The following is a 23,135-nucleotide window of genomic DNA, read 5'->3' as shown; positions in this document are numbered from 1 at the left end:
CTGTTTTACTCCAAAGATTGAACAATGAGATTGAGTCTTCGTCTTGATATATTGCTCGCTCATGATGCTACTCACGTCTAAAGCATGTCCTCCTGAATAACCCCATAAAATCGACAAGCAACGTTTGCTCAGAATCTCTCCTACGAGGACCCTTGTCTTATCGCTTCTTCGCCTGTCCAGCTGGGCTCTGAGTGCGTTCACTCACACTGCCTGAATCCGTCTTCTTGCCAGCCATCCAAGAGGCGAGATCAAAATTCTGTAACTGCTGTGCGGTGTTGGTATTGCCCGATCCCAGGACCCCGGTTTTCTGCATTTCCTCAAATTCTTGCTTCGTCTCGGGGTCCACTGTGCACACGTTAGCAATCTGACATGCCAGGACGTGGAATCGCGTAGGAACTCACTATTCTCCATCAACTTGGGCATTCCGAAGATGAGCACCATGGAGAAGAGCGCCATGAGTATCATAGGGTTCTTCAAGAACGATAGTGGCGAGACTAAAACATGTTAGCTTCTACTTCGATCAGTGTCCGACAGATTGCACTCACAGCCCTGTCTTTCCTGATAATAGTCCTTCAGCAATACGGGCCTAGCCTCGACCACAAGCCCATTCCCGCCCTCGCCTCTACTCTCCCCTTTATTATCCCACTCATTCCCTAGGAACGTCTGCCACGCCCTAATCACCTCTTTCTTATCCCCGCTTCCCTCAACAGCCTCTTCGACGGCGATATCGATGCGCAGTGGCTCGAAGGCGTAGTCTCGGCAATGAATAGTGGCAAGATAGCTGCCTGAGCTGACATTGTTGAAGTTGAACGTGTTGGAGCGCGTGAGGTAGGCGTCTAGAGGCGGCCCAGAGGATTGGAGTGTTGCGTGAGTTGTGGAGGGGAGGGTGGAGGGGTTTACGAGAGCCGTGTTGGGTATCTGGAGGAGGAGGCGGGCGGCGGATGTAAGGGAGGCTAGAGTAGCCATTGCAGTAAGTGAGGCTTTCATGATTCTATCGCTTTAATGTTGGAGCGCTGATGGTAGCTCGAGTAGAATGCTCGCCGCCTGCTTGCTAGCTGCATCGCGACTTCCTCGAGGCGCGGAGAAACTATCCGCCGCCAATCCCTACTTTCGACTACACCCCGGGCAATCACTCTAGCAGATCTACTCTACCATTCACATGCGCCTGGGCTCTACTGCTAATTCATGTTTTCTCTAGGGACAGCCTTCTTTTCGTTCAGACCTCGGAAGAGCAACCAACCTAGTCTCAGGTTCAAGAAGTAGCAGTCTATTTGCGATACTCCCCAATGGGCTTACACTTCCTCCAATGTTTGGCTTCTGTCAGGATTTGTTCCGCCGAGTCGCTTTATCAAGACAAGTTCGAGATTCTCCCTTAATTAGTTCTGCGACGATGCAGGTGACTCCGCTGCTGCTAGGGCTTTTGAATCATAAACTCTTCGGCCTCCTTAATGGATCTACAGTCTCTAGAGCGCTTCTTCAACGGTCGCCCACCTTTAGTTCGCTTGATTTAAGTAATGTCAATGGATCACCATAGGTTGGAGGGGCTTAGGTAGGTGTCCATCTTACGGATCTAGACGGAACACACTCTGGGCTGTGCAGGCTACAATGTGTTGAAAGTGCTAATCATCTCTCTCCTTGGATAAAGCGCCGAAAGCACAGCACCTTGGGGAGTTAGCGGGTTGTAAATTAGCAAATTCAGTATCACACGCTAATGCAATCCACTGCCGTGCCCTAGGGCGCGATTAGTCAAAAGTAGTCGATGCCCCCACCTATGATCATTAACCCCGGAAAAAAAAGTTCAGTCATCGTCTGAACTCCAACTCTATCAATTTCTTATAACCTCGGGCTTGAGGCGTACGAACATCACGATGGTTCTCGCGGATGAAGAGCAGCCTTTGCTGAGGGTGATATCCAGAACCGCGGGCTCTGAATACAGCGTAAAGCATGACGAGGTCATTCTCGACTTCGAGCCATTGGACCCTGAGGACCCTAGGAATTGGACGTCGTCGTTCAAGTGGTTCATTGTGTTGCTCCTCGCACTCATGGCGTTCACCGTGTTTGTTGCCTCACCCTCCCAGTCCACCTCATATCATGCTAATGGTGTCTACAGCACGTTCACATGCATTGGGGTCGTTCCAGTAGCTAACAAAATCGTCGAGGACCTCGATGGAAAAGAAGCCAGCTCATCGACTAGTGCCCTACTTGTCACCATTTGGGAGCTCGGCGAAGCCGCCGGTCCTCTACTCATTGCACCTCTTTCTGAAGTCTTTGGTCGCTACCCAGTCATGAACGGTTGCAACATCGCGTTCATCTCTGCGTCTATCCTTGCAGTCAGTAGTCAAAGCAGCAGTCTCTTCATCACAGCGAGGATGCTCACAGGCGTCGCTGTTGCATCAAACGTCCTTAACCCGGCGATTATTGGCGACATGTTCGAGTCTGACAATCGAGGCTCGGCGATGAGTCTCATAATGCTCGCGCCACTTATTGGAGGCGCGATTGGACCTGCGATTAGTGGTGCAATCGCGCAGACGATGGGATGGAGAGAGATTCTGATCATTGCTATTGGTCTGGCTGTGCTCTGTGAGGTACTGTTTCTCACGTGCTTTAGGGAGACGTATAAGATGAGGATTTTGCGACTAAGAATTGTGAGGCTGCAGGAGGAGAGTGGAGAGTTCCAGGATTCGCCAAAGGGAAAGGGAAAGCATGAGCATGTGCTGAAGCTGTGGCATTCGATTACCCGACCCTTCGCTGTCCTATTTGGATCGAGCGTTCTCATGCTCCTCTCGCTTTTCGGTTCAGCGGCTTTTAGCTTCTTCTACGTCATATCAGTTTCGCTACCGGGTATTTTGCAGGACGTGTATGGACTCACACCTGCACAGATCGGCTCTGCGTTCATGTCGTTTAGTAAGTAGCTCTCTTGCACCTTAGCTGTGTCACGTCGCAACGGGATATGCAATACTAACGAATAATCAGGTGTTGGCTCTTTCCTCAGCGTCTTCGTCTGCCATTTCTACCTCGATAGTATCTACATCCGCCTCCGTGGTTCCCCGGACGCCAAAGGAACCCCTGAATACCGTCTTCCGCTCTCCATTATTGGAGCGCTGATGCTCCCTTTCTCCGTCACGGCCTACGGCTGGATAGCACAGGCCCAGCTCCCTGTGCCCCTACTTCTCGCGTCTGTTGCCCTCCTCGGCTTCTCGCTCCTTCTTACGACAATACCTTTGTCTGCGTACGTTGTCGACGCTTGTGGCATATACTCTGCATCTGCCATGACTGGAGTAATTGTTACAAGATGTCTTATGGGCACGTTCCTGCCACTGACTACTGGGCCCTTGGCCGAGCATCTTGGCTACGGCTGGGGTTTTAGCTGTTTAGGAGCGATGAGTCTGTGTCTCGCGATCATTCCTATTCTGCTTTTGAGATATGGTGAGCAGTGGCGGCAGTGTTCGGAGTTCACGCGGGACACGTGAACAATATTCAATCATAACTCTAAGAGGATTTTCAAAGCGCCTATGCCCTAGTTGAGCTATCGCTGGTTCTGTAAAAGTACTTTAAATGCGGAAATATTTGTAATTATATTAATTTTTTTAGGATAAGTTAAAATAGTTGCTAATTATAGTTTTAAACTTTATTATTATTTTTTTATAGTAACGTATTATACGGGCGAGTCAGTTGCCTAGTTAAGTTAGTTACAATACTAAAATTTTACTAAAATTAGTACTATATACAATAGTACAGCACTATAAAAAATTATAATAGTAAATTATAATAAGCTAATTTATTTAAAAATTATTTTTATTTTTTACTTATATATTTGCGCGTTATATTTAGCTTTACTATAATATTTATAGCGCTTTTAAAAAGGCTTACCTGCTTTAGTATATATTTATTTTTTTACTTTTTTTTTATTACTACGCGCTTTAAACTTTTTTAAAATTATTAGTTAAAAACTGTTTTTTATTATAAAAGTTTTTTTTTTTTATATTTATTTTTTTTTATATAATTTTTATTATATAGTAGTTTTATTAGCTGCTTAAAGCTTAGTAATTTTTTTCTGCGCTAATATAAATTTATGCGCAACTATAGCTGCACTTTTTAAAATTTTTTTAAAAGCTTTAATTATTAAAGTAAAAAAACTATTTAAATACTTTTAAATTTTTATTTTAACTAGTGTTAACTAAAACCTAAATTTTAAAATATTACTTAGTGTTTTTAACTTTTAAGGACTGTTTTTAATAATAAGTAGTAATAAAATATATAATTAAATATTAAGCTTTAATATTATAGCTTTAAAGTTAAAAAAAACTAGACTAGCGCTTTTAAAGCTACTTAAAATATTGCTTTTTATAATAGTAGCATTAAAAGTTAGTTTAAAACATAGTAAAAATTTAATTTTAGTAATATAGTTAATGCTATTGCGCATTAGCTTTTTAGCTTAGTACTTATATACTTTTTTTAAAAGCGCAAAATAATTTATATTAAATAGCTATAGCAGGTGCAACAAATACAGGGGTATATAAAAAGTAATAATTTTTTATTTTTTATAGTACTGCTAGAATTAAACTAATACGTAGCTTTTATAACTGTTAATAATAAGTAAATAATAAGTACTAATAATTTTTTTTTTAGTATGCTTGTTAAAGTGCTTTAACTACTTAAAAGTAAGCTTATTTATTATCTAGCTATTTTTAAAAACTATAATAATTTAATTATAAAGTAGGCTATTTTTTTTATACTAGGCTAAGAAGTAGTTCTTGCCTATAAAAATAATAAAAAGTAAAATAGTTTACTTTATTATATTAATGCTTTAAATTATTATTACTTACTCTTAATTACCCTACTGCACTATCTTTAGCTGTTTTTAATAGTTAGCACTTAAGATAATAGTTTTATATAATATCTAGCCTATTATAAAGCCTATTTTATTAAAATTATATATATTTTTATTTTAAATACTATACTTAGCTTTTATATTCTTTATAAGTTAGAACTAGCTTTGTATAAGCTTAGGATTTTTATATAAAGTTTTTTAGTAGTTATACTTTTAAAAAGTTCTAGTACTAAGCTATAAATATTATTTAATAAATATACTAGCCTAATTTTTATTAATAAGTAGTTGCTTATATTTAGCTAGCAAAGTATTAGCTATATTATTTACAGCAGCTAGTTAAGGCGGAAATCCTTAGTTTTTAAAGTAGAATATATGCTAGGCAATTACTTTTTTTTTATTAAAAAAAGCTTTATTTTATTAGGCTTAGTATTGTATTATAAAAGCTTTTTTTTTAATTAATTATTAAATATTATTTAAGAAATGCTATAAATCCGCGCAGCTTTTTATTAAAAAAAATTTATATTATATTTTAAAACTTAAACTATAAGCTATATTTAATTTTTTTTTTAAAAAAATTGTATATTATTGTATTAAGGCATCGCGTTTAATAGTAAAAGACTACTAATTTTAGTAAAATTTTAGTATTATAACTAATTTAACTAGGCAACTAACTTGCCCGTGTAATACGTTACTAAATATCAATTTTCTGTTTTCTATAACTAATAAGTCTAATGCAAGATTTGGTTGTATAAAGAGTTACTTGCTTTTTAGGCCTGTATAAAGCTTCTCTACTTTATAGTTTCTAGCTTTTGTCTATATATAATAGCAAAATAATTTTTTTTTTTTTTTACTTACTTTAGTATTAATTTTTTAGACCTGCTTTGGCTAGAACTTTAAAAACTTTTTTTTAATAATTTTATTATAAAAAAAGCCTAATAGCTTAAAAAAATAAAAAAAAATATAGCTTTAGTATAGCTTGCTTTTTTTTATTAAGATTATACAATAAGTAAAAAGCCTTTATTTTTTTATACTTATTTATTAATAATATACTAAAAGCTATGCTAAGTATTAAGCCTACTAAAGTAGTTAAAGTAGCTACTTTTTACTAGCTACTTTAAAAACTAGTTACTAAAACTAAAACTATAAAAAACTATAATTATATAAACTTTTTTAAAAACTTTAAAAAGACGCTAAAAGTACAGTTGTATAGGCTATATAGGCTATAAGCGCTTAAAAGAGTAAAGAAATTTTAAAATTAGTATTTAGTTAGATACAGGAGCAGAGATTAGGTAACTAAAATATTATTTTTATTAAAATAGGCTGGTTAGGAAACTATAGTTGAGAGCTGTAGACTACTTTAGGCGGAAGAAATTGAACGCGTACGTTGAGGAGACTTTAAGAACTTTGAGAAATCATAACTTTAGAGAAAGTAAAAAAAAACTCGAACGAGTTTCACTGGGTTTCTACGATATATCAAATCAACGTTGAGTATGGTGACGGTTCGAATATTCCAGCGCATTGTCTGAAACATCAAGATGCGATTGTCGTCCTCCCTTCAACTGGGACAGAAAGCGGTCTTGAGCCGCGGCAACGTCACACCAAACGCTAGGTACTATGTAGCCATCACTAGTGGGCCCACACGTAGCGCAAGGACTCGATGAGCCCCTAGTGACACAATATAAGGGTACCAGCATCTTTTCCCAGACTACACAAGTCTTCTAACGGAAAGGTCAGGTGCTCTTGCACCCGAACTCTTGTAGCCCTTGGGCAACGACGTCGCGAACTCGGCACCACATCGGGTACACATTTGGTTAATGCTCCTTCGATGAGCTCAAGCGCATTATGCAGCAAGCTGGAAGTGTCAGTTGAAGTAGCTTCGTTCGCGCGTAGCTCACTCCTCTTGAGATTGTAGCGGAATCGAGCCACCCAAGGACCAGTCCGCGACATTATAGAGTGGATTCGCGAGTTGATCCTCCAGGTGGGCCTCAGAATTATACCTTGCCTAGAGGGAAAGGGCCGTATATATAGCGGCTAGTAACGCTTGTGACTACGTTTGTGAGAGATGCAAGGCTTTAGAGTCATTTCCAGAGTTCGACCCCTCACCTTCTCTACGCACGCAGCACCTTCCACGATGATGCGTATCACCTGCTCCGTTTATAAATTGAACATGTTTCCAACCGTCTTCCGTCAACTTTCTTTCCTGCACACCATCACCACCACCGATCGACGGGCTCATCTGCATCAAACCTAATTCTCCGGCAACCCTTGAACATAATGAAGCCAATTATTGTAGCTCTTACTTGCCTCGCTGCCACAGTGGCTGCGCAGTCATCGCCACCATGGTATGATGTGCAGTCTAGTGCCTTCCGCCTCATCCTCAAGTCTGACAACGACACATATGACGGGTAAATCACAACCTCACGTCGTTAATGTCCCTTATACTAACAACTCTAGACATGCACTCGGAGCTTGTCACCAGGGCGCCGCCGTTGAAGGTCTCTGTCTTACCGGCGATACCATTGATGACCCAGCAGTCTCGTACACTACTTTCTACCACAACGTCAGCTCTTCGGAGAACGCAACCGTCAACGCCAACGACACTCTTGGCGTACTCAACTACATCCTTACCATCGGAGGTGGCATCAACGTGCCTTCTGCAATGAAATTTTCCCAGTCTCCGGGGTCCAACATCGCAGATCCTATATTCTCTCCCGGTTGGGACGATTTCACGCCCATTGCCTTCGATGAGGAGTGCGGCAGCGCATATATTCCTATCTACCAGGACGACACAGTGTCTCCCCCAAGCTACTATAACCCGACTTTGAAGCTCAAAAATTGGTACATCTGCTTGACGAGGTTCTCGTATCTGTATACCACGCTAGTTTACAAATTTGGTGTCACAGGTGAGCCGCAGAATCCAACTTGTGTGGCAGTGGAAGTTGTGAGAGTCTGGGTGTGAGGTTATGCCTGTTGAGAAAGTAGCGTGAGGGAGATGAGCGGAACTGTGTCACTGTAAATGAAGTGTGTGATGCTATGGATTTTGAATGGAAAGGTCGCTAAGTTGCGTATTATATTGAGCGGATCGATAATCTATACAGCTCCGGTCCTTAGTGCACTCATTCCACTTGCCATCGCAGGAATAATGTGATTTGCAACCGGTGAACTCGCGTAATTCGTAAACAAAAACACATACCGCACCATCACACTCTTCTCATCCGTAATCACGTGTATCCCAGAACTAACACTTCTCCCGTTCCCTATGACCTCACACCCCAGCATCAGACGCATGTTTGGCAGTCCGCTGTTGCGCCAACTCAGAGATGCCGGTGAGTACGTGAACGAGGTCGTAGGATCTTCGGCCATATAAATGCCCTTTCCATGCGCTGCACCAGTACGCTGGAGGGAAGTCCCCGAGCAGATTTTTAGACCTTGAGCAAGAATGGCGGGAAGGCGGTCGAGTGACGTGCCATGGAAAAGAACCGTTGTTTTGGGATTGTACTTGGGTAATCTGGAGACGAAATCGCTTTCCAGCCTCGGATTAGCGTTCACGAGGACGAATTGGTGTGTGCCGGCTGGTAGGTTAGGTATCTTGCATAGACCCGTCGCGGTTGCGAGATAACCGCGGAAATGGACACAAGCCCATGAGATTAGCCTCTCGGCATCTTTGTGATACGACCTCAATACGGTGGACAAGTTCACTGCGTGACTGAGCACGGTGAGGTTGGGGAGAGAGTTCAGGATCGCCTTGACGACCTCGTTGCCGTATATAGGACAGCTTGGTAGAAGTTCTGGCTTGTTTGACATTGCGGCCGCGTACACCGAGGTTAGCATCATGTCAACCGCAAATACATCCGTCCGAATCTCTGGGATGCGCACATCTAGCGGAAGTTGGTACCTAAGATGGAGGTACGAAGTCAGTGTATGTCTCACATGTAGGTCGTGCACAGATTCTCACCATAGCCGTGCACACGATATGACATCACATGGTGTCGAGCGTCTTAGCTGTGCATTCTTTGCGTTGTGCGATGTTCCGCAGGCAATGCAAGATTGACCCAATTCTTCCATCCTCTTCTTTACAAGTTTGTGTAAGTCTGCAATACCGATGTTACCAATCCTGAGCTGAGTATACAAGATGCGATTGAGCTGCCAAGTGAATGCCGTTTGCACAGATTTACAGATTTTTTCTTGCGGTGATCTCGAACTTGGCGAGCAATTCCATGGTGAATGTTCGAGACTGTCAAGGTTGACATCGCTGTTGAAGTGTACACAGAAAGACGATGGCATGTCTCCCAAATGGTCGATGGAGAGTCGTAATATAAGGGTCTTCGCTGTTGTTGGTATACCCATTGCACCGCGTTGTAGCTCCGTGAATGCGTTTAGGGGAAAGCTGATCTCGATCTCGTTATTGCCAACTTTCTCGACTACATCAATAACACCCGCCGGTAGACGCATAATTTCTTCGTCTAGAAGACTGTTGTCTTGAATGCCGAGTTCTTCCAAGAGGAGAGATGTGCCCTTGGGGTCTTTGGCTTTGAGCGCCTTCTGTAGCGCTTCTAAGCGCTCGGCTTCTCTGGTGATTTCCTTCTCTATATTCTCCCAAAACAGTGTGGCCTCCAGTAACTTTTCCATCGGTATGGTATTTTTGTACACCTCTAGCTCTAGGAGCAAAGCAACGTTTTCGATCACAACCTTCTTCCTGGCGTCCACACCATCATCCTGAACCCAGCCCGCAACCATGACCTCAGCAACTGAAAGTGGAACCTCAAATTTTGGCACCGGATTGGATGCTGGTCCTAATTGCAGGGGCTGAGAAGAGGTCGTTGTTCGTATCGATATTGCTTTTCCAATGAGACTTCGCCTCGATGGAACCGCACGCTCTGTTGCTTGGGTTCGTGTTGGAAGACAAGGAATATCTAAGAAGCCATGTTTCGCGTCCCATATCTTCTCACATGTTTGAATAGCGTCCGGTGGAGCGTTCAGCAAATCGAACAAACAAGCCTTAACCTCCCACGCATTCTTCGTTCTGGCAGACAATTTTCCAACAACCTTTTGCATCAATGTCTCAGCCGGCTGCCCTTCGGCTCTTTCTAGAAAACGAAGAATACTTAGCAGGTTTTTGGTCCAAAAGCCTTCGCGACAAACCAAAATACATCGCACAGCTTCGAGATCCCCGAGAGTGTCTTCCAGTCTTGTAAGCGTACCAGTGTATGTTGCCACTTGCGTTTTCCAGGCCAAAAGTTGCGGCTGGAGTATAGACGGAATCTTGCGCTCTTCCGAAGTCGAGAAATTGAGATCAGCGAAGAGAGTCTCGAGCGAATGCATGAAAGACAGCCACTCTGCAGCTTTCATTGTTTGTAGTGTATAGTCGAGAATGGTAGTGCTCTGAAAGCATCCCGGCTCACTTATCTGCTCCAGCCACATGTAGAGCAGGTCCCTCCAGCACAGTGTCCAGGATTTCCTGTCGGCCAATAAATGCGTAAATTCTATGAAGGCTCGCTCTGGGTGGATATCCGCCTGGAGCATGATAGTAAGGAGATCCTTGACGAAAGTAGGTGGTTCTAGTAGTGTATTTCCCTGGGCAATCTCCATGAGACACCTGCAACGTAGTTGGTGATCATCACCGGTGCTTCTCGAAACGAGTATCGCTAAAGAGCGACGATCGTAGTCGATGTGTGGTCTAGCAGTGCTTTCCCAAACGTTTAAAATTGCGCTGATGGTGCGCTGGGTGGTTTGACTGACTTTGCCCGGCTCAAGTAGTCGTAGTATACAAAACTCCTCGATAACGTCTTCTAATGGGTGCCGTGTCTTCTCTGGTTGTCCAAGTAGGTAGGAAGGCACTGGAACGTGCTTGATCGTCTCGCCTGTCCTTGCATGTGTATCCTGCTGAGATGGTTTCAGAGTCTGTGTTGCAGCTAATATATCTAAGATCATCTCCATCTGCACTACTGGTGGTAGTGCTTCCAACTGTGTCGTAATGTAGACTGCTGGTGACAGATCGAGCCTCGAATCTTTCAGTGTTGTACAAAAAGCATGGAGCTCGGAAGCAAGATGTATCCAGGGTAGAGACGTGTCTATATGTGACCGTATCGCTGCCTGGCAATCTCGTAGGCAGCTCTCAATTCCTTGGAGAAGCCAGGGGTGGAAGAGAAGTCTGTGTAATTCATCCGCTTGAGGCTCGCCGAGGACACGAACGAGATTTTGAAGTGCCAGGATGTGCTGTCCACCGAGGCTATCGCGCTCGGTGTGGATATACCCTACAGTATTATAAATGTCATTTTCAGGTTTATAACCGATTTTGACAGCGGCCTCGAATATGTCCAAACACGTTTCTGTGATAGGCTGGTTGACGGTGAGGTCTCTGAAGAGTCTAAACATACTCTCGCTCCCAGGATCGCAACTCTTTCCTGTCGAGATAGTATCCAAGCCTTTTGCAATTCTTTCTAACTTGTTTCTTAACCCACCTCTTGTGTGATCGGGGACTTCAATCACTAAACCTCCGAACCGTACCCAAGGTCTTTCTGACCCATATTGTGCAATTAACCCTTCCTTCAAGGTCTTTTGCGTCTCTGTTAGGACGTCTGGGCCCTCGAGAGCCACAAGGTCTGGGATGGTAGCTAGTCTAGCAGTATCGCTGCTGGCAAGACGGGTGATGCGATTTATCTCCGGTTTCCATGCCGCCCATAACCTCCAAGTAGGGAATTGCGAATCGAATATACGTTCCAGGAGCAAGTACCCTGGTGGTGTTTCAGCCGGTGAAGAGCTCTCAAGTTCCATCATCCAGAATACTGCTTCGTGAGCTGCGACCCACTGACCCCTCAGCCTGAAGCCTTCTAGCTGTGCCGAGTAGTCTGCTATTGCTCTTCGTAGAAGGATCAAGAACTCAGGAAGGACGTTTAAGTTCGCAGGGCAAGATTTCCTCAGAGCTCTACTCACACCTTTTAGATACCAACCCGCAGCATGAGCGCCGTGAGTCGCGTAAGGTAAGAGCAAGTGTGCCCATGACGATTCCAAATCTGTCACAGATGCTGGGTTGCCATAGTTTGCAGCAATCAAGCATTGCAACCAAGTTTCTAAGCCCCAGTAGCTTCCTTGAGCGATGTTTAGTTCAGCGAGAAGCAGTGCTCTCAGGCTCTTCGCCGTCATTGCATGAGCAATTGCAGCCACCCCAACTTCTCTCGCTTGGTGGGCATCAATCAATATTGCTAATCGAATATCCACATCTGCTTGGTTGATCTTGCCCTTCTTCCGGAGGTAGGCGTCCGTGTGATTTCGCAAGAAACCGTAGGGGAATTTTGAGTCGGAGGGATGGAGGACGCCCGCGGTAGCGTCCACGCTCAGATGCCATTCTTCGCTGTGCTTGGCTTTGTTGAATAGCGAAGAGTTCTTCAGAGGGATCGACTTTTTCATCCATGATATGCGGAGTCGCTTGTCCACCGTTGGTTCGACGGTCGAAGTGTGGAAAAGGGCGTCCATTACAAAGCCACCTTTGGAATTCGTCTTGTGTATCGTTGTGGTATATGTACAGGCGAAATATAATAAAGGGCTGATTAGAAATGCAATGCCGCTCGCCAATGGTTCAGTACCAATCCATACTGAACGTTATCGAACGAGAATGCTCAACCAGGTTGCTGAAAGACAGGAACGATTTGACCTTAAGAATTTTCTCTTAGTTATTGAGTAGGAGTATGGCGTCGTCTTGGAAACACTCACTCGAAAAGATACAACAAGGTTCATCAAGGTGCGGACGAAGGGCAGGCCGGGATAATGCCCAGGCCTTGAGCGCAGCAACAATTGCCTGAGATCCACGGCATCGAACCTTCAGTGAGAAACCTAGGTAAGCAATCATTAGTTTAGAGCTGCATTGGCTGCGCACAAGGCTGAGTTTGGTCACCGGTCCCCAAAGTGGCTAGACCCTTGACCTAGGCCGCCTTGTTCCATGGAAGGCTGTATCACAGACCGCAGGCTGCATTTGACCTGAGCAACGACAGGTCACCACTCACGGCTGCTGAGCCGCCATGGCAGAGCCTTGCTGCCTCCTATCCATCAGTATCTTGATTCTCAATTAACACATGTCGACTGACGGGCGGGGCTTAGGTCTCACCTCACGACAGCTTCCACTGCAATTTGGTTGGGCTTTCCTGTTCTTCACTTCATCACTTGTATACGCGCAACTTGTCGCCTCCGTGTGCGCTAGCTCAGCCTCGTGCCTTTCAACCCTAATCGCATAGACCGTTCTGCATGTTTCGAAGATTGGATCAACGACTATACCGTCGAACGCAATGCGTATGAGTATGCGAGCAAACCCCCCAAGCCAGACAAACATGGCCGCGCCATCAGGCACTACTGGATCTGGAGATCCTGATATGGTCCTAATCAGTGAGCTCTTGGAAGAGATATCGCGCAATCCTCCGGCCGTTGGAGCAAGAAAGCTTCTCGTGGAGCATTACATCTCAGTCGGCTGGCTAGATGCCGCCATGGATAACGCAAAGGAACTCAAGGCTCTGGCTCCCAGGGATTCCGACGTCGCCAGATTTCTACAACTCCTCGAGAAGAAACCTCAGCCGCCAGCACCTGAGAAGAAACCGGCATCCGTAGCATCTATTCCTGTGGTTGAGACGCGCGAGTGGGATCCCAAAACAAGCCGTTACAGGAAGAAGACCGTACCAAAGGCTTCTTCCAAACTGGACGCTCCGTCGATCGAGTTGAATGGGGACCTGGAACCTGCGCGTCAAGAGCTCACGCAAGGCTACCAGACACTTCGAGCGAAGGCGAAATACATCCTTGCCGATCTACTGCATCTGCAAGCGCTTCAGAAGAAGGCTGGCGTGCCTCAATCGAAGAACGTGGTCAAGCTTGAGGTTCTCGTACAAGGACGTAAAGGAGGAGGTACAAGTAGCCGAGCGGGGCCGCCAGGCAGTGCCCGGTCGGTGGCGCGCACCGTCCGAGACAACCCCATGGAAGCAACCAGCCTACTCATCACAGACCTCGAGAACACGATGGCATGGTTACGAACGCCACACGGGAAACCCTCGGGCGTAAACAACGATGTCATCCGAGATGCTCTCGTAAAGCGCAACTCTGCCCTCGAGTCTGCCTTGCCGGACGACTTGAAAAAGCATTGTGATCTTGCCCTGATGCACATCGAGCATGAGAATCTCGAGAGAAACTATGCCAACACCGAGACAATGCTCGGCGATGAGGTCAAGGATATCCCAAGAGCAAATTTCTACGTGACTGAAGACAACTATGCATGGGACATGGACGAGCTCGTACAGGCCATCAAAGCTAACAGCGGTGTGCTCCGTAACCCTCTAAGTAGAGAGATGTTTACGCCGAAAGACGTCAAAGGAATCTTGATCCATCCGCTCGGGAAACCATTAGCTGCACTTGCTGTCGAGCAGCATGAAATGTCCAAAGGGGTTCGTACTGCGACGATTGAACAGATGGAAAAGCTATCCCAGATCCTCCTGGAAGACAATTCAGCCGACACGATCCCAAGTCGCAAAGCAGTCGATGAGTTTCTGGCCTACATAGCGACCTGTATGTATAACTTATCGATTCTTATTGTACTTGAATAGAGCCCAGCTAACCGTGGAACAGTACCGGAGCTCGAACAGAAGGCCATTGATGGCCTCAAATGCCCCGCGAAAGACAGCCACACAGGGCAGTCGTACGACTTCAGCATCGGAGAAAGTGTACGCGACGCCAAGGGCAACCGCGTCTGCTTCCACAAAGCAGGCGACTTCATCAAGCAAGCAGCCACACATCTACGCCAGAACCAAGGCGTGGCGCCGGATCCAGATAAGTGTGTAGTCATGTAATGCTTTCAACAATCAAGTAGGAGCGCCAAAAGGTAGCAACATTTCTAAGTCCAAGGTATGGCCCGCTAGTTCTCTAGTGTCTACGGGACTGATACACTACCCTCCGACGATATTGAGGTTGTTCGGGTTATCGGTACTACGCTCTGGAGGTGCGTGAATGCTGGATGATCATGACTGTTTCTGGTAGAGAAATACAATCATAACCCCCCACGCTATCATGCAATCATCAGCACATCAGCTACATACATCTGCACACATCTGCATGCAACTCGGTTGTACAGAGTTTCAGCCTCGTACTAGCAGTTTGCATAGAAGATGTTATTGGAACACGTTTTCACGCATGACAGGTAAAGCTGCAGAGTTCACTGCCCACCAACACAGCTGGGCTGATTTACTAGGCCAAAGGAAACGAAGTACGAAATGCACAATTGAGGTTTGCTGCGGAGTGAAGCGAGGTGGTGGCGGTGCAGGTAAGCTAGAAACTTGAGGGGCTTAACCCGTGGGTTGTTAGTCACGACGGAAAGTGGCGGAGTAACAAACTAGTCACGGTTGATAGCAGTTCCCCGCTGAATATACTTTGTTTCTTTTTGAGCTCTCTTATTGCTTTCCCTTCTCTCACAGCAGATAAGAGGCAGTAACCTGCGTTTGTCTACCTCTTATGCTATTGCACCGCGATACAACTGCGGTACTAGAGCTCAAGGGTATAATGAAAGTATCCACACTTTAGGCCGGCATTGTATCATAAAAACATCTAAGCCTTCTTTCCTAGCCGCCACTGCCGGTCACCAAGAATAAGAGTCTGCCGTTAGCGAGGTAAGCGCTCTTTCACACTCCATCTCATCCATGTACTGCGCCCCTCCCAGCCTCGAGATAAACCCATGCCACCAAAAGTTCTTTGGGCAAAATCCGAGAGCCGTGGTATACTCCCAATCGATGAACCCTGACACGTGGCCATCGTGGATCATGATATTGTGATGCTTCAAGTCGCCATGTGTGAACACAATGGAATGGTGCATGGAGTGCATCTTCCTAGCGCAGGCAAGCTTCTGCTCGTATGCATCTCTCGATGGAAAAGAGTGATCTGAAGCAGCGGAGATCAATTGCCCGTTGAAGTCTGATTCCGACTCGCAAGGCCCATCTCGACCTATCCTGTAAGAATCAATGTAATCACAAACATCTCCGCACTCAAAGTACTTTCACAGAACCAGTGATAGCTCAACTAGGGCGTAGGCGCTTTGAAAATCCTCTTAAGGCCCAACCGAATGATTTGGCACACGCACGCTCCTGATAGTCGTTCCCACGATGGAGCATATACGCTCTGATCCCCAAGGGTGACGCCATCTACGCATTGCCCCGAGAATTGTCTGCATCTCATTAAAGATGCTTTGTCGTTCTTCTTCGTGTAGCTGTTCGTATATGGTCCCTAGGGGGTTTCCCGGCAATCGCGTCATGAGGATTGATACGGGAGCGTTGGGCACATTTGGGTGCTCCCCGTAGGAGATCACTAATGGTATTGGAAAGCCGGCGGATCGTGCGACCTTCATAGTGGTGACCTCCTCAAGTCGCGTGCCATCGGACCATTTTAGTATTAGTCCGAAGGGGAGCTGCACGATCCAGTGGTCGTATGCGATACCGCACCATGCGCAATAGTACACGGAGAATTGACGCAAAAGCGAGTGGAAGTATCCGACCAGTCGACGGACAACGCGATGGGTCAGTGGTGGTGTTGGTGGCATCGAGGAAACTAGAGCGGTCGGACGAAGGATACGGTGGGGCCAGGTATAAGTCGGCAAGAAGAGTTTGGGAATCAAAGTAGCAAGCATTCTTCCTGTAATTGAAAAGTGGGAGTGATGAAGTGCGAGAAAAATGGGCCTTGGTGGAACCGCGGCCAGAAAGTCAAATAGACCGTAAACTCAAGCCTGCAAAGTCAGCATAGCATTCACAACCATCTATCTTCCAATCTCCTACACAACAGATCTACAACGAATATCTAGGGTATCAACAACAACACCGATGCCTTCCTACCGCACAACGACCTAAAACAACAAGTCTGCAAACTCGCCTAAAACACCCTCTTTCCCACCGTCAAAGAACTCATGCATCCCATCCATCTCGGCAAACTTCTGTGCGACTTTCAACCCCCTCAACCTTTCCGCCTCAATGATATCCCAGTTCCACTCGTCGGCCTGTCCATTGGCAGCCTGGGGCAGGATACCATTTACGTCTACATCTACATTGGTAGGCTCGTCCTCGTTGTTGCTTGGTGTCTCTCCAGACTGATACACCCACCCCTCCGGCTTGGCGGGAACCATATCCGCATCCAAGAGGGCCTGTTCGGGCGGGACGGTAAGTCTACCGCGCTTGATGACGTATTTCGCGATGGCAGTGGCATATACGGCGCCCAGCAGCTTCTGCGGGTCAACAGCATCTTCAGCACCCACTCGTTTATTCTTCTTCCATGGCTGTAGTGTCCAGGATGAGGGTTGGCCTGCCCCCGGCTTCACTAGATGGGTAACTAGATAAAACCATTTCCTGTCCCAGCATAATAGGCGTGTCCACATCTCGTACTTTTTGTAGGGCAGGATTTCCTTCTTGAAGAGACAACTTATTCCACCCAGAGCGATCATGTGTTTCCCTCGAGTGCCCTCTGTTGCTCCTATAGCGCCCTGAACCGCGCTCTTCTTGGCACCGTATAAACGACTGTTCTTCTTAATGCCGTTTCGAATAAGAGCAGTGAATAGGTGCGTGCGTGAGATGTCCATGTCGGAGAAGTAGGTGCTATTGGATTTGTGGAGGTTGTAGTCCATCTCGAGGATCGGGGTACGGGTCGATGTGATGATGGGTTGGAAGAGGGCGCGCGGAGGAATGGGGGTGGGTTGGAGGTAGAGTTGGTAGAAGAATGCGCGGAAGAAGCGTAACTATTGCACGTCATTAGTCTGTTGTACTTCACTACAGTCTTTAGAAGTGCAAGGCGGGATACATACATGCCAGACAAACGGCAGGTTCTTGAGGTTTGCTAGTGCTAGTAGTATCGCAGCTATTCTCCACAGACCACCAGGCGCATTGTATCCTGTCCATCTTGCGAGCGCGGTCATCAGGGTGCTTCTCAAGGCGGGTTGCGACGCGAGCGCTGCCATCGAAGCGCCCGCGACAACGATACTAGCTGCTTGTGCCATGGAGACCATACCAGGGCGGTGCGCGCTAAAAGAAAGACTGGGATATGACAAGTTACAGAAGACGATAGAAGAAGGAACGACAGGTGTGCAATGTTGTGTTCAAGGTGGGTTAATTTTGTCCTTCATCCGTCAGATGTCGCTATCTTTATCGCAGGCCGAGGCTCGGACGCGACCATGCCGGAGTCCGAACAGCCTATGAGCTAGGATGACAATGGAGTTTCCTGTTCCGGCGACTTCGCGTATTCTCCCTTTATAGCCCTACTCAAAGTTCAACCATATGCTTTTTGCTTGAGAAGCTGGGTATCGATTCTGCTCGTTCCTAATTCTCGTCTTTTATTTCTTCTTGCCTTTGGTCTTGTCCACAAACTCCACCCAATTCTTGTTCACACCTCGCTTCTCGAGCGCCTTTAGTATAGCATCCTTCTGCGGTCCTTGAACCATGACTTCCATGACGGGCGCCTTTGGACTCGAGCCTTGCAATTTGTCAACGCTAGTACTGCCAGCACATGTCTTCCTCAACTCATCAGCAAGCGGCTGTGGCGCGATGTAATAGGCCTCCAAGCCGTGGACTTTGGACACCGTCTTATTGCCACTACGCGTCTCGAGTGTGATCTGAATCCTCGGTGGTGCCCCAGCCTTTGGCTTGGTGTCGGCAATGTCGGCGTCGTTGCGGAGGATGGCGTGGAATGGCGAGGAAGCTGCGACCATGCGTTCAGCCAATGCGTCTCGAGCCATGGTGCCGGATGATAGTGCAGCATGGTCTGCCGCCGAGGATCCAAGGAGAGCGTCTGCGATCTGAGGGTTGATGCGGATGAGACGCTTGTTTCTGGGGTCGACCAAGTTCTCCGCCTCAACGTACGCGATTAGGACCTGCTTAAGCTCCGCCGGTGTATAAAGGCCGCGCGGGTCTGCCTTGGAGGCGTGGAAGATGGGCGCTAGCTTTTCTTTTGGCCGTAATAACGAGACCAATTTGAGCTTTTGACCGACCGAGGACTCGGAGGCTAGAGGCGCTGATAGCTGGCCATTTGCGCTCGCAGCGGTTGGGGCATCCTTCTTTGGCAGCCGGTAGGGTACAAATGCTCCGATCTGCCGGTCCGTGAAGTCGATTTCTAGGATGACGGTTTCGTGAGCGTCACGGTCTTTAGACTTGACTATCGACTGCTTGTCCAAGTGTTTGATAAACTTTCTGATGTTCTTCCAACTTGTCTTTTTGATCTGAAGCGAGGCAGTTCGGGCAGGGGTATAGGTGGGAAGGAAGGGCTGGACGAGCTGAGACATGACGCGTGATTGGGAGAGGGGGAAGTCAAGGCCGTAGGCGGGTTGGCCTTTGTTGTGGTCCATGTGATGGCGTACACCAAACAAGAATGCGTCCTTGAAGGCATCGTCGATTTCTAGGGACGGTCAGCACTTGCATGCACGGTGGAATTCATAAGGGCATACCCTTGGTGGTCAGCTCCTTGTCGTCGATAAAGTCGACAAATTCATTGTTCGCTGGCGCATCTTCCCCTTGGACGCCCTGTGCCTGTTCTGCTTCTGACCTTTCCGCGGGGTCAGCGTCGGGGACTGCTGCACCCTCTTTATTGTTCAAATCTACAGCAGCTGTGCGCTCAGCGAGGCCTGTCTCATCGTCTTCCTTGTCGTCATCCCATCCCTCGATGTTATTTGGAGGTTCACTGCCCGGTTGACTTGTGGAAGTCCACGACCATAGCTCATCCCCTGCCCAGTGAAAGGTCGACACGGCTTGCCCTTTAACACCCTGTACTTTGTCTAGAGCGCTGACGTCGATGTCGCAGGTGCCGACGGCCATGGGGACGGTGGGGGACTCGAGGCTTGCGATGGCGACAATGGCACCTTTTGTGGCTTTCTTGGGAAACGGCGGACCTCGCTGCAGGCCAGGCGTCATGAGGTCGGCGCCGCCCTGCAACTTCTCGACGACGAAGAGGGGCGTGTAGAGGAGGGGCACGATGCGCGGGTTGTGCCAGAGGGTGTAGACTGTCGGATACATCTTGTCGGCAACCTTGACCCATAGCACTCTCTGGTGGCCGCCTGTGCCTTCATGACTGCCTACGTAGACGGTGCCCGAGACCTGCTTGAGATCGGGCCCGGTGGTAGTTGTGAAGCGCGCAGAGAGGGCATTTTCGGGGAGGAGCGATTTGCGTAGAGTAGTGAGGCCGGCCGTGGAAGCTGTCTTGTCTTCGGGGCTGAGGGTCGAGTCTATGGGCACGTCAATGCCAAAGTCTGCGATGATCTGGTCGGCGGTCCGGCGGCGGTCGCTAGACTTGAGCGGCGAGAGAGGCTTGATCTGGGGCGCGTTAGCTTTTGCCAGGCACGAAGAATAGGGATGGCGGACATTTGGCTTCTTCTTGAACATGTTGGATGCGTACTGTAGTGTGGTATTATCTGCGGCCTTCAAGCTCGCTCACCTTTCTACATAGATTGTTTGCTGGCGCGGGGCTACGAATGACTTCAGCGGGGCAGTCGCGTCGCGCGCTAGCATCTTCACACTCATCTCCACTCATACAACACTCTCTACCAACAGTACAGTCTACTAGCCAGCCAGCAGGTCGTCCTATTCCAACAGATACGAGTCTACAGTCCAGTACCCTCTTTTAGTCATGGCCACCTGCTACGGCCGCCTCGCTCACGATGGAGCAATTCAGCAACGATCCAGTGGCCCAACAGCGCGGTCGTGAAAACTCCAAACACCAGATGCTGTCTTGTGAAAGCGAAGGGCATATCAAAGCAAACAAAGGAATATGTCGCCGTCCTTGTGCAATCTGAAGCAGCTAACTCCTGAGCTTGGCGACGCTTACACACCTTGTTGCTCGCCGTCTACGAAGCGATGTAGCAGCTGTTCCTTTCGCTTAACAACCTCTAACTCTCCGTGAAAGAAAAGATGCATCATGTCTCCCCAGACTCTCAGGTGAGCGGCCAAGCCGTTGCCATCGACGACATCTCCCGAGTCCCGAGTCGCGCGCGGTGGAGATTTTCTGCTCGCCGTCAGGCCATCAAGACCCACTGCGCCCCGTCACACGTCCTGGTACCGGTAATGCCTCCACCAAATGAGCTGGGCTGGCAATTTTCTGCACAGCTTGCCAATACCGACCCGTCTCCAATTGTCGCAAATGGGAAACGCAGCTTGCTTACAACCTTTTGCCTAGCTGAGCGGTGACGCGGTTGTCAAACCTATGTCGGGCCGGCGCAATCCTTCCTTTGCTGCTGGCCTCTTCAAGGGCTGGATCCTACTCTTCAACTGTCGGACGGTCAGCGACCCGAAGCTGAACAAACCCCCGATCCTAGCCCCGTGATTTCGTCCAACTACCGCAGCGCCACCACCTGTATACGATGACACTATGTCTTTCTTGGGAAAAGTGCCAGTGCGCGCGCCCCTGTGAGTCGTTCCTCTTTTCAAGCCCAAGCTCAAGCCATGGCCCCAAGTCCACAACGTGCAACTGTCATGGCGAAAATGCGGAGTAACGGCAGCTCACGAGAGCACAACCCAGCTCGTTCCCGTTTGTCATTGTTCTTACTTCCTTCCCTTCCCTTCCTCATAACCCTCCCTGTCGCTCCTTTTCCTGCGCCTGCCATGGTACCAGTCTCGAGGCCGGATCCCGAGGTTTTTCTCGACTGACCATCACGAATCACGCTTGCTCGGCACCCAACTTCCCGGGACCACCTTCGGAACATCTGAATTTTTGCCAAAATTATGAGCCCCCTTCCCAGCATCATGGCGCGTGGTAAGGTAGTGGAGAAGCCCAGTAACCCGGACGAGCTCATACTGGAAGCCTGGGCCCAAGGCTATCTGGTTGGGTCGCTGGTGATTATGTCATTCATTACGCTGGCAAACATGAGACGAGGAGTGTTGTTGCATAAGGTAACACGACCGCCTCCGCTATCTAACCGTCACCGCTAATACTATTTGCTCTAGTTAATTCTTCTCGAACTAATTCTTGGCCTCTGGCAAGGATTCTGGCTTTTTTTCAAGTCTCCCGTCCACGCTTGGTGGCTTTCCGTTGCCGCAATCTTATTAAACGCTTCCTGGTCGCTTCACAATGTCATTGCCTGGATGAAAATCAAGCCCTTCCTTTCCAAACCTGTCAGCTACATATTTATCGGCACCGTCATTCTTGCACAACCATACTGGGTCTTGGAAATATACGCAAACTTCGCCTACTTCCACGGCGTTAATGACCTCTTCCTCAGGACACGGCCTTGGGAGGCACTATGCCGTGATCCATGGTGGATACTAACTACCCTCTACCTCTTCTGGGTCATCAAGACCCAATATGAGATGACCGTCAAGGAGATCGTTCGCATTTCGCCACGCTTTGCTGTCATGCTGCTTGCCATGATTCTGAGCATCATCTTCATTGTATTGGATATATTATCCGTCACGAAAGTGATACAACTCTCGGGTCGTACTGGCATCAATCCGTTCTGGAAGTTAGCTTTCGTGTTCAAATGCTTGACCGACTCGGTCGTGCTGGATGACTTCAAGATGGCATTGGATCGGTTACGGGCGTTCAAGATCAGCCGTCTAGGCAGTTTCTCTGGAGACTTGAGCGACAGTCGCAGTCGCAACGACAACAACCTTGTCGCTACATGGGAAGAAATGGAGCGGGAGGCAAACGTCCTGCAAGAAGTTCGCAGCCCGGACGGCGACTACATCCACCCCAGCAACTTCGTTTCCAAGCCAAAACGGGCACGAAGACCCCACAAGGATTCGGTAGTCTCCCCGGATCACGTTCACTGGCGCGATTCGAATGCTGGCCTCGCGCCCGAAGACATTGTGCCCAGTGCGTTGGAAGACAACAAGCCCACAACAACTACGGAGCATCCTACAAAACCTATACAAAAAAAGCATCAGCGCCACTACGTTGACGATGTAGAAAGTGGCGATTCAGAAGACATGATTGCCGAAATCGACTACGCTGAGGCAATGAGAGAAGTGCAGCGCGACAGCGCATCCTCGAATCGTCGAACCAGCCATTCTCCTCGCCGAACTACGCGAAACTGACCCTTCGATCTACATCTTCGTCTTTTCTGCGTCATGTTCAGCGGAATTTTTGGTCTCAGAACCCTTTGATGATTTCACGATTGATTGCCGGGATTAATTGCATGGGCAGGCGTTGTTGTACAATATCTGATACCCGCCTTATTCGGCTAGGTTGCATATATATACCCCTGGACTTTTTCTGTACGTATCTCGGGCCATTACATAGTAGGTGTTTACTCTAGAACATCGTATATAGTTGTTACAAAGGTATCAATACAGTTGGCGTGTGAATCCATCACACCCAATTTTAT

At 47.6% G+C, this 23,135-nt stretch overlaps 9 protein-coding genes across 9 annotated transcripts; 4 read left to right on the top strand and 5 right to left on the bottom strand.

Moving 5' to 3' along the window:
* Positions 1–157: 157 nt before the first annotated feature.
* K460DRAFT_354488 (uncharacterized protein) lies at positions 158–966 on the bottom strand (the record flags this gene model as incomplete). Its single annotated transcript, XM_040931792.1, has 3 exons — positions 158–345; positions 402–494; positions 546–966. 3 exons carry the CDS (start codon positions 964–966, stop codon positions 158–160), a joined length of 702 nt encoding a protein of 233 aa, XP_040787152.1.
* Positions 967–1,791: 825 nt separating this feature from the next.
* On the top strand, positions 1,792–3,633 carry K460DRAFT_309630 (MFS general substrate transporter). The gene is made up of 3 exons (XM_040930139.1): positions 1,792–2,056; positions 2,111–2,904; positions 2,974–3,633. Exons 1-3 carry the CDS (start codon positions 1,869–1,871, stop codon positions 3,468–3,470), a joined length of 1,479 nt encoding a protein of 492 aa, XP_040787151.1. The 5' UTR covers positions 1,792–1,868; the 3' UTR covers positions 3,471–3,633.
* Positions 3,634–7,105: 3,472 nt separating this feature from the next.
* On the top strand, positions 7,106–8,030 carry K460DRAFT_429333 (uncharacterized protein; the record flags this gene model as incomplete). Its single annotated transcript, XM_040938309.1, has 2 exons — positions 7,106–7,236; positions 7,286–8,030. 2 exons carry the CDS (start codon positions 7,106–7,108, stop codon positions 7,788–7,790), a joined length of 636 nt encoding a protein of 211 aa, XP_040787150.1. The 3' UTR covers positions 7,791–8,030.
* Positions 7,856–12,736, bottom strand: K460DRAFT_94487 (uncharacterized protein). The gene is made up of 3 exons (XM_040938829.1): positions 12,542–12,736; positions 8,787–12,482; positions 7,856–8,726 (listed from the first exon to the last, which is right to left on the bottom strand). The coding sequence occupies exons 2-3, from the start codon at positions 12,302–12,304 to the stop codon at positions 7,922–7,924; spliced, it is 4,323 nt and encodes a 1,440-aa protein (XP_040787149.1). The 5' UTR covers positions 12,305–12,482; positions 12,542–12,736; the 3' UTR covers positions 7,856–7,921.
* A 416-nt stretch (positions 12,737–13,152) lies between these two features.
* K460DRAFT_282860 (uncharacterized protein) lies at positions 13,153–14,652 on the top strand (the record flags this gene model as incomplete). Its single annotated transcript, XM_040928607.1, has 2 exons — positions 13,153–14,371; positions 14,432–14,652. The coding sequence occupies 2 exons, from the start codon at positions 13,153–13,155 to the stop codon at positions 14,650–14,652; spliced, it is 1,440 nt and encodes a 479-aa protein (XP_040787148.1).
* Positions 14,653–15,434: 782 nt separating this feature from the next.
* Positions 15,435–16,475, bottom strand: K460DRAFT_376240 (kinase-like protein; the record flags this gene model as incomplete). The annotated part of the gene is made up of 2 exons (XM_040934859.1): positions 15,435–15,776; positions 15,912–16,475. The coding sequence occupies 2 exons, from the start codon at positions 16,473–16,475 to the stop codon at positions 15,435–15,437; spliced, it is 906 nt and encodes a 301-aa protein (XP_040787147.1).
* Positions 16,476–16,688: 213 nt separating this feature from the next.
* K460DRAFT_285637 (uncharacterized protein) lies at positions 16,689–17,828 on the bottom strand (the record flags this gene model as incomplete). Its single annotated transcript, XM_040928832.1, has 2 exons — positions 16,689–17,570; positions 17,637–17,828. 2 exons carry the CDS (start codon positions 17,826–17,828, stop codon positions 16,689–16,691), a joined length of 1,074 nt encoding a protein of 357 aa, XP_040787146.1.
* A 333-nt stretch (positions 17,829–18,161) lies between these two features.
* On the bottom strand, positions 18,162–20,199 carry K460DRAFT_354482 (eukaryotic translation initiation factor SUI1 family protein; the record flags this gene model as incomplete). Its single annotated transcript, XM_040931791.1, has 2 exons — positions 18,162–19,219; positions 19,269–20,199. The coding sequence occupies 2 exons, from the start codon at positions 20,197–20,199 to the stop codon at positions 18,162–18,164; spliced, it is 1,989 nt and encodes a 662-aa protein (XP_040787145.1).
* Positions 20,200–21,555: 1,356 nt separating this feature from the next.
* Positions 21,556–22,845, top strand: K460DRAFT_404870 (uncharacterized protein; the record flags this gene model as incomplete). The annotated part of the gene is made up of 2 exons (XM_040936775.1): positions 21,556–21,702; positions 21,757–22,845. The coding sequence occupies 2 exons, from the start codon at positions 21,556–21,558 to the stop codon at positions 22,843–22,845; spliced, it is 1,236 nt and encodes a 411-aa protein (XP_040787144.1).
* Positions 22,846–23,135: the final 290 nt, after the last annotated feature.

Source organism: Cucurbitaria berberidis (assembly GCF_010015615.1).
Source record: "Cucurbitaria berberidis CBS 394.84 unplaced genomic scaffold K460scaffold_3, whole genome shotgun sequence".
In the NCBI taxonomy this organism is placed as follows: Eukaryota; Fungi; Ascomycota; class Dothideomycetes; order Pleosporales; family Cucurbitariaceae; genus Cucurbitaria; species Cucurbitaria berberidis.
The sequence above is the reverse complement of the archived record's forward strand: the minus strand, read 5'-3'. Positions and strand labels throughout refer to the sequence as shown.

Bases quoted from the DNA above. Each gene is read 5' to 3' on its own strand.
- K460DRAFT_309630 (XM_040930139.1), top strand. From the start codon at position 1,869: ATGGTTCTCGCGGATGAAGAGCAGCCTTTGCTGAGGGTGATATCCAGA. The intron at 2,057-2,110 runs GTTTGTTGCCTC...TGGTGTCTACAG, and splicing joins GCACTCATGGCGTTCACCGT to CACGTTCACATGCATTGGGG. The intron at 2,905-2,973 runs GTAAGTAGCTCT...ACGAATAATCAG, and splicing joins CTCTGCGTTCATGTCGTTTA to GTGTTGGCTCTTTCCTCAGC.
- K460DRAFT_94487 (XM_040938829.1), bottom strand. From the start codon at position 12,304: ATGGACGCCCTTTTCCACACTTCGACCGTCGAACCAACGGTGGACAAG. The intron at 8,727-8,786 runs GTGAGAATCTGT...CCTCCATCTTAG, and splicing joins ATATCGTGTGCACGGCTATG to GTACCAACTTCCGCTAGATG.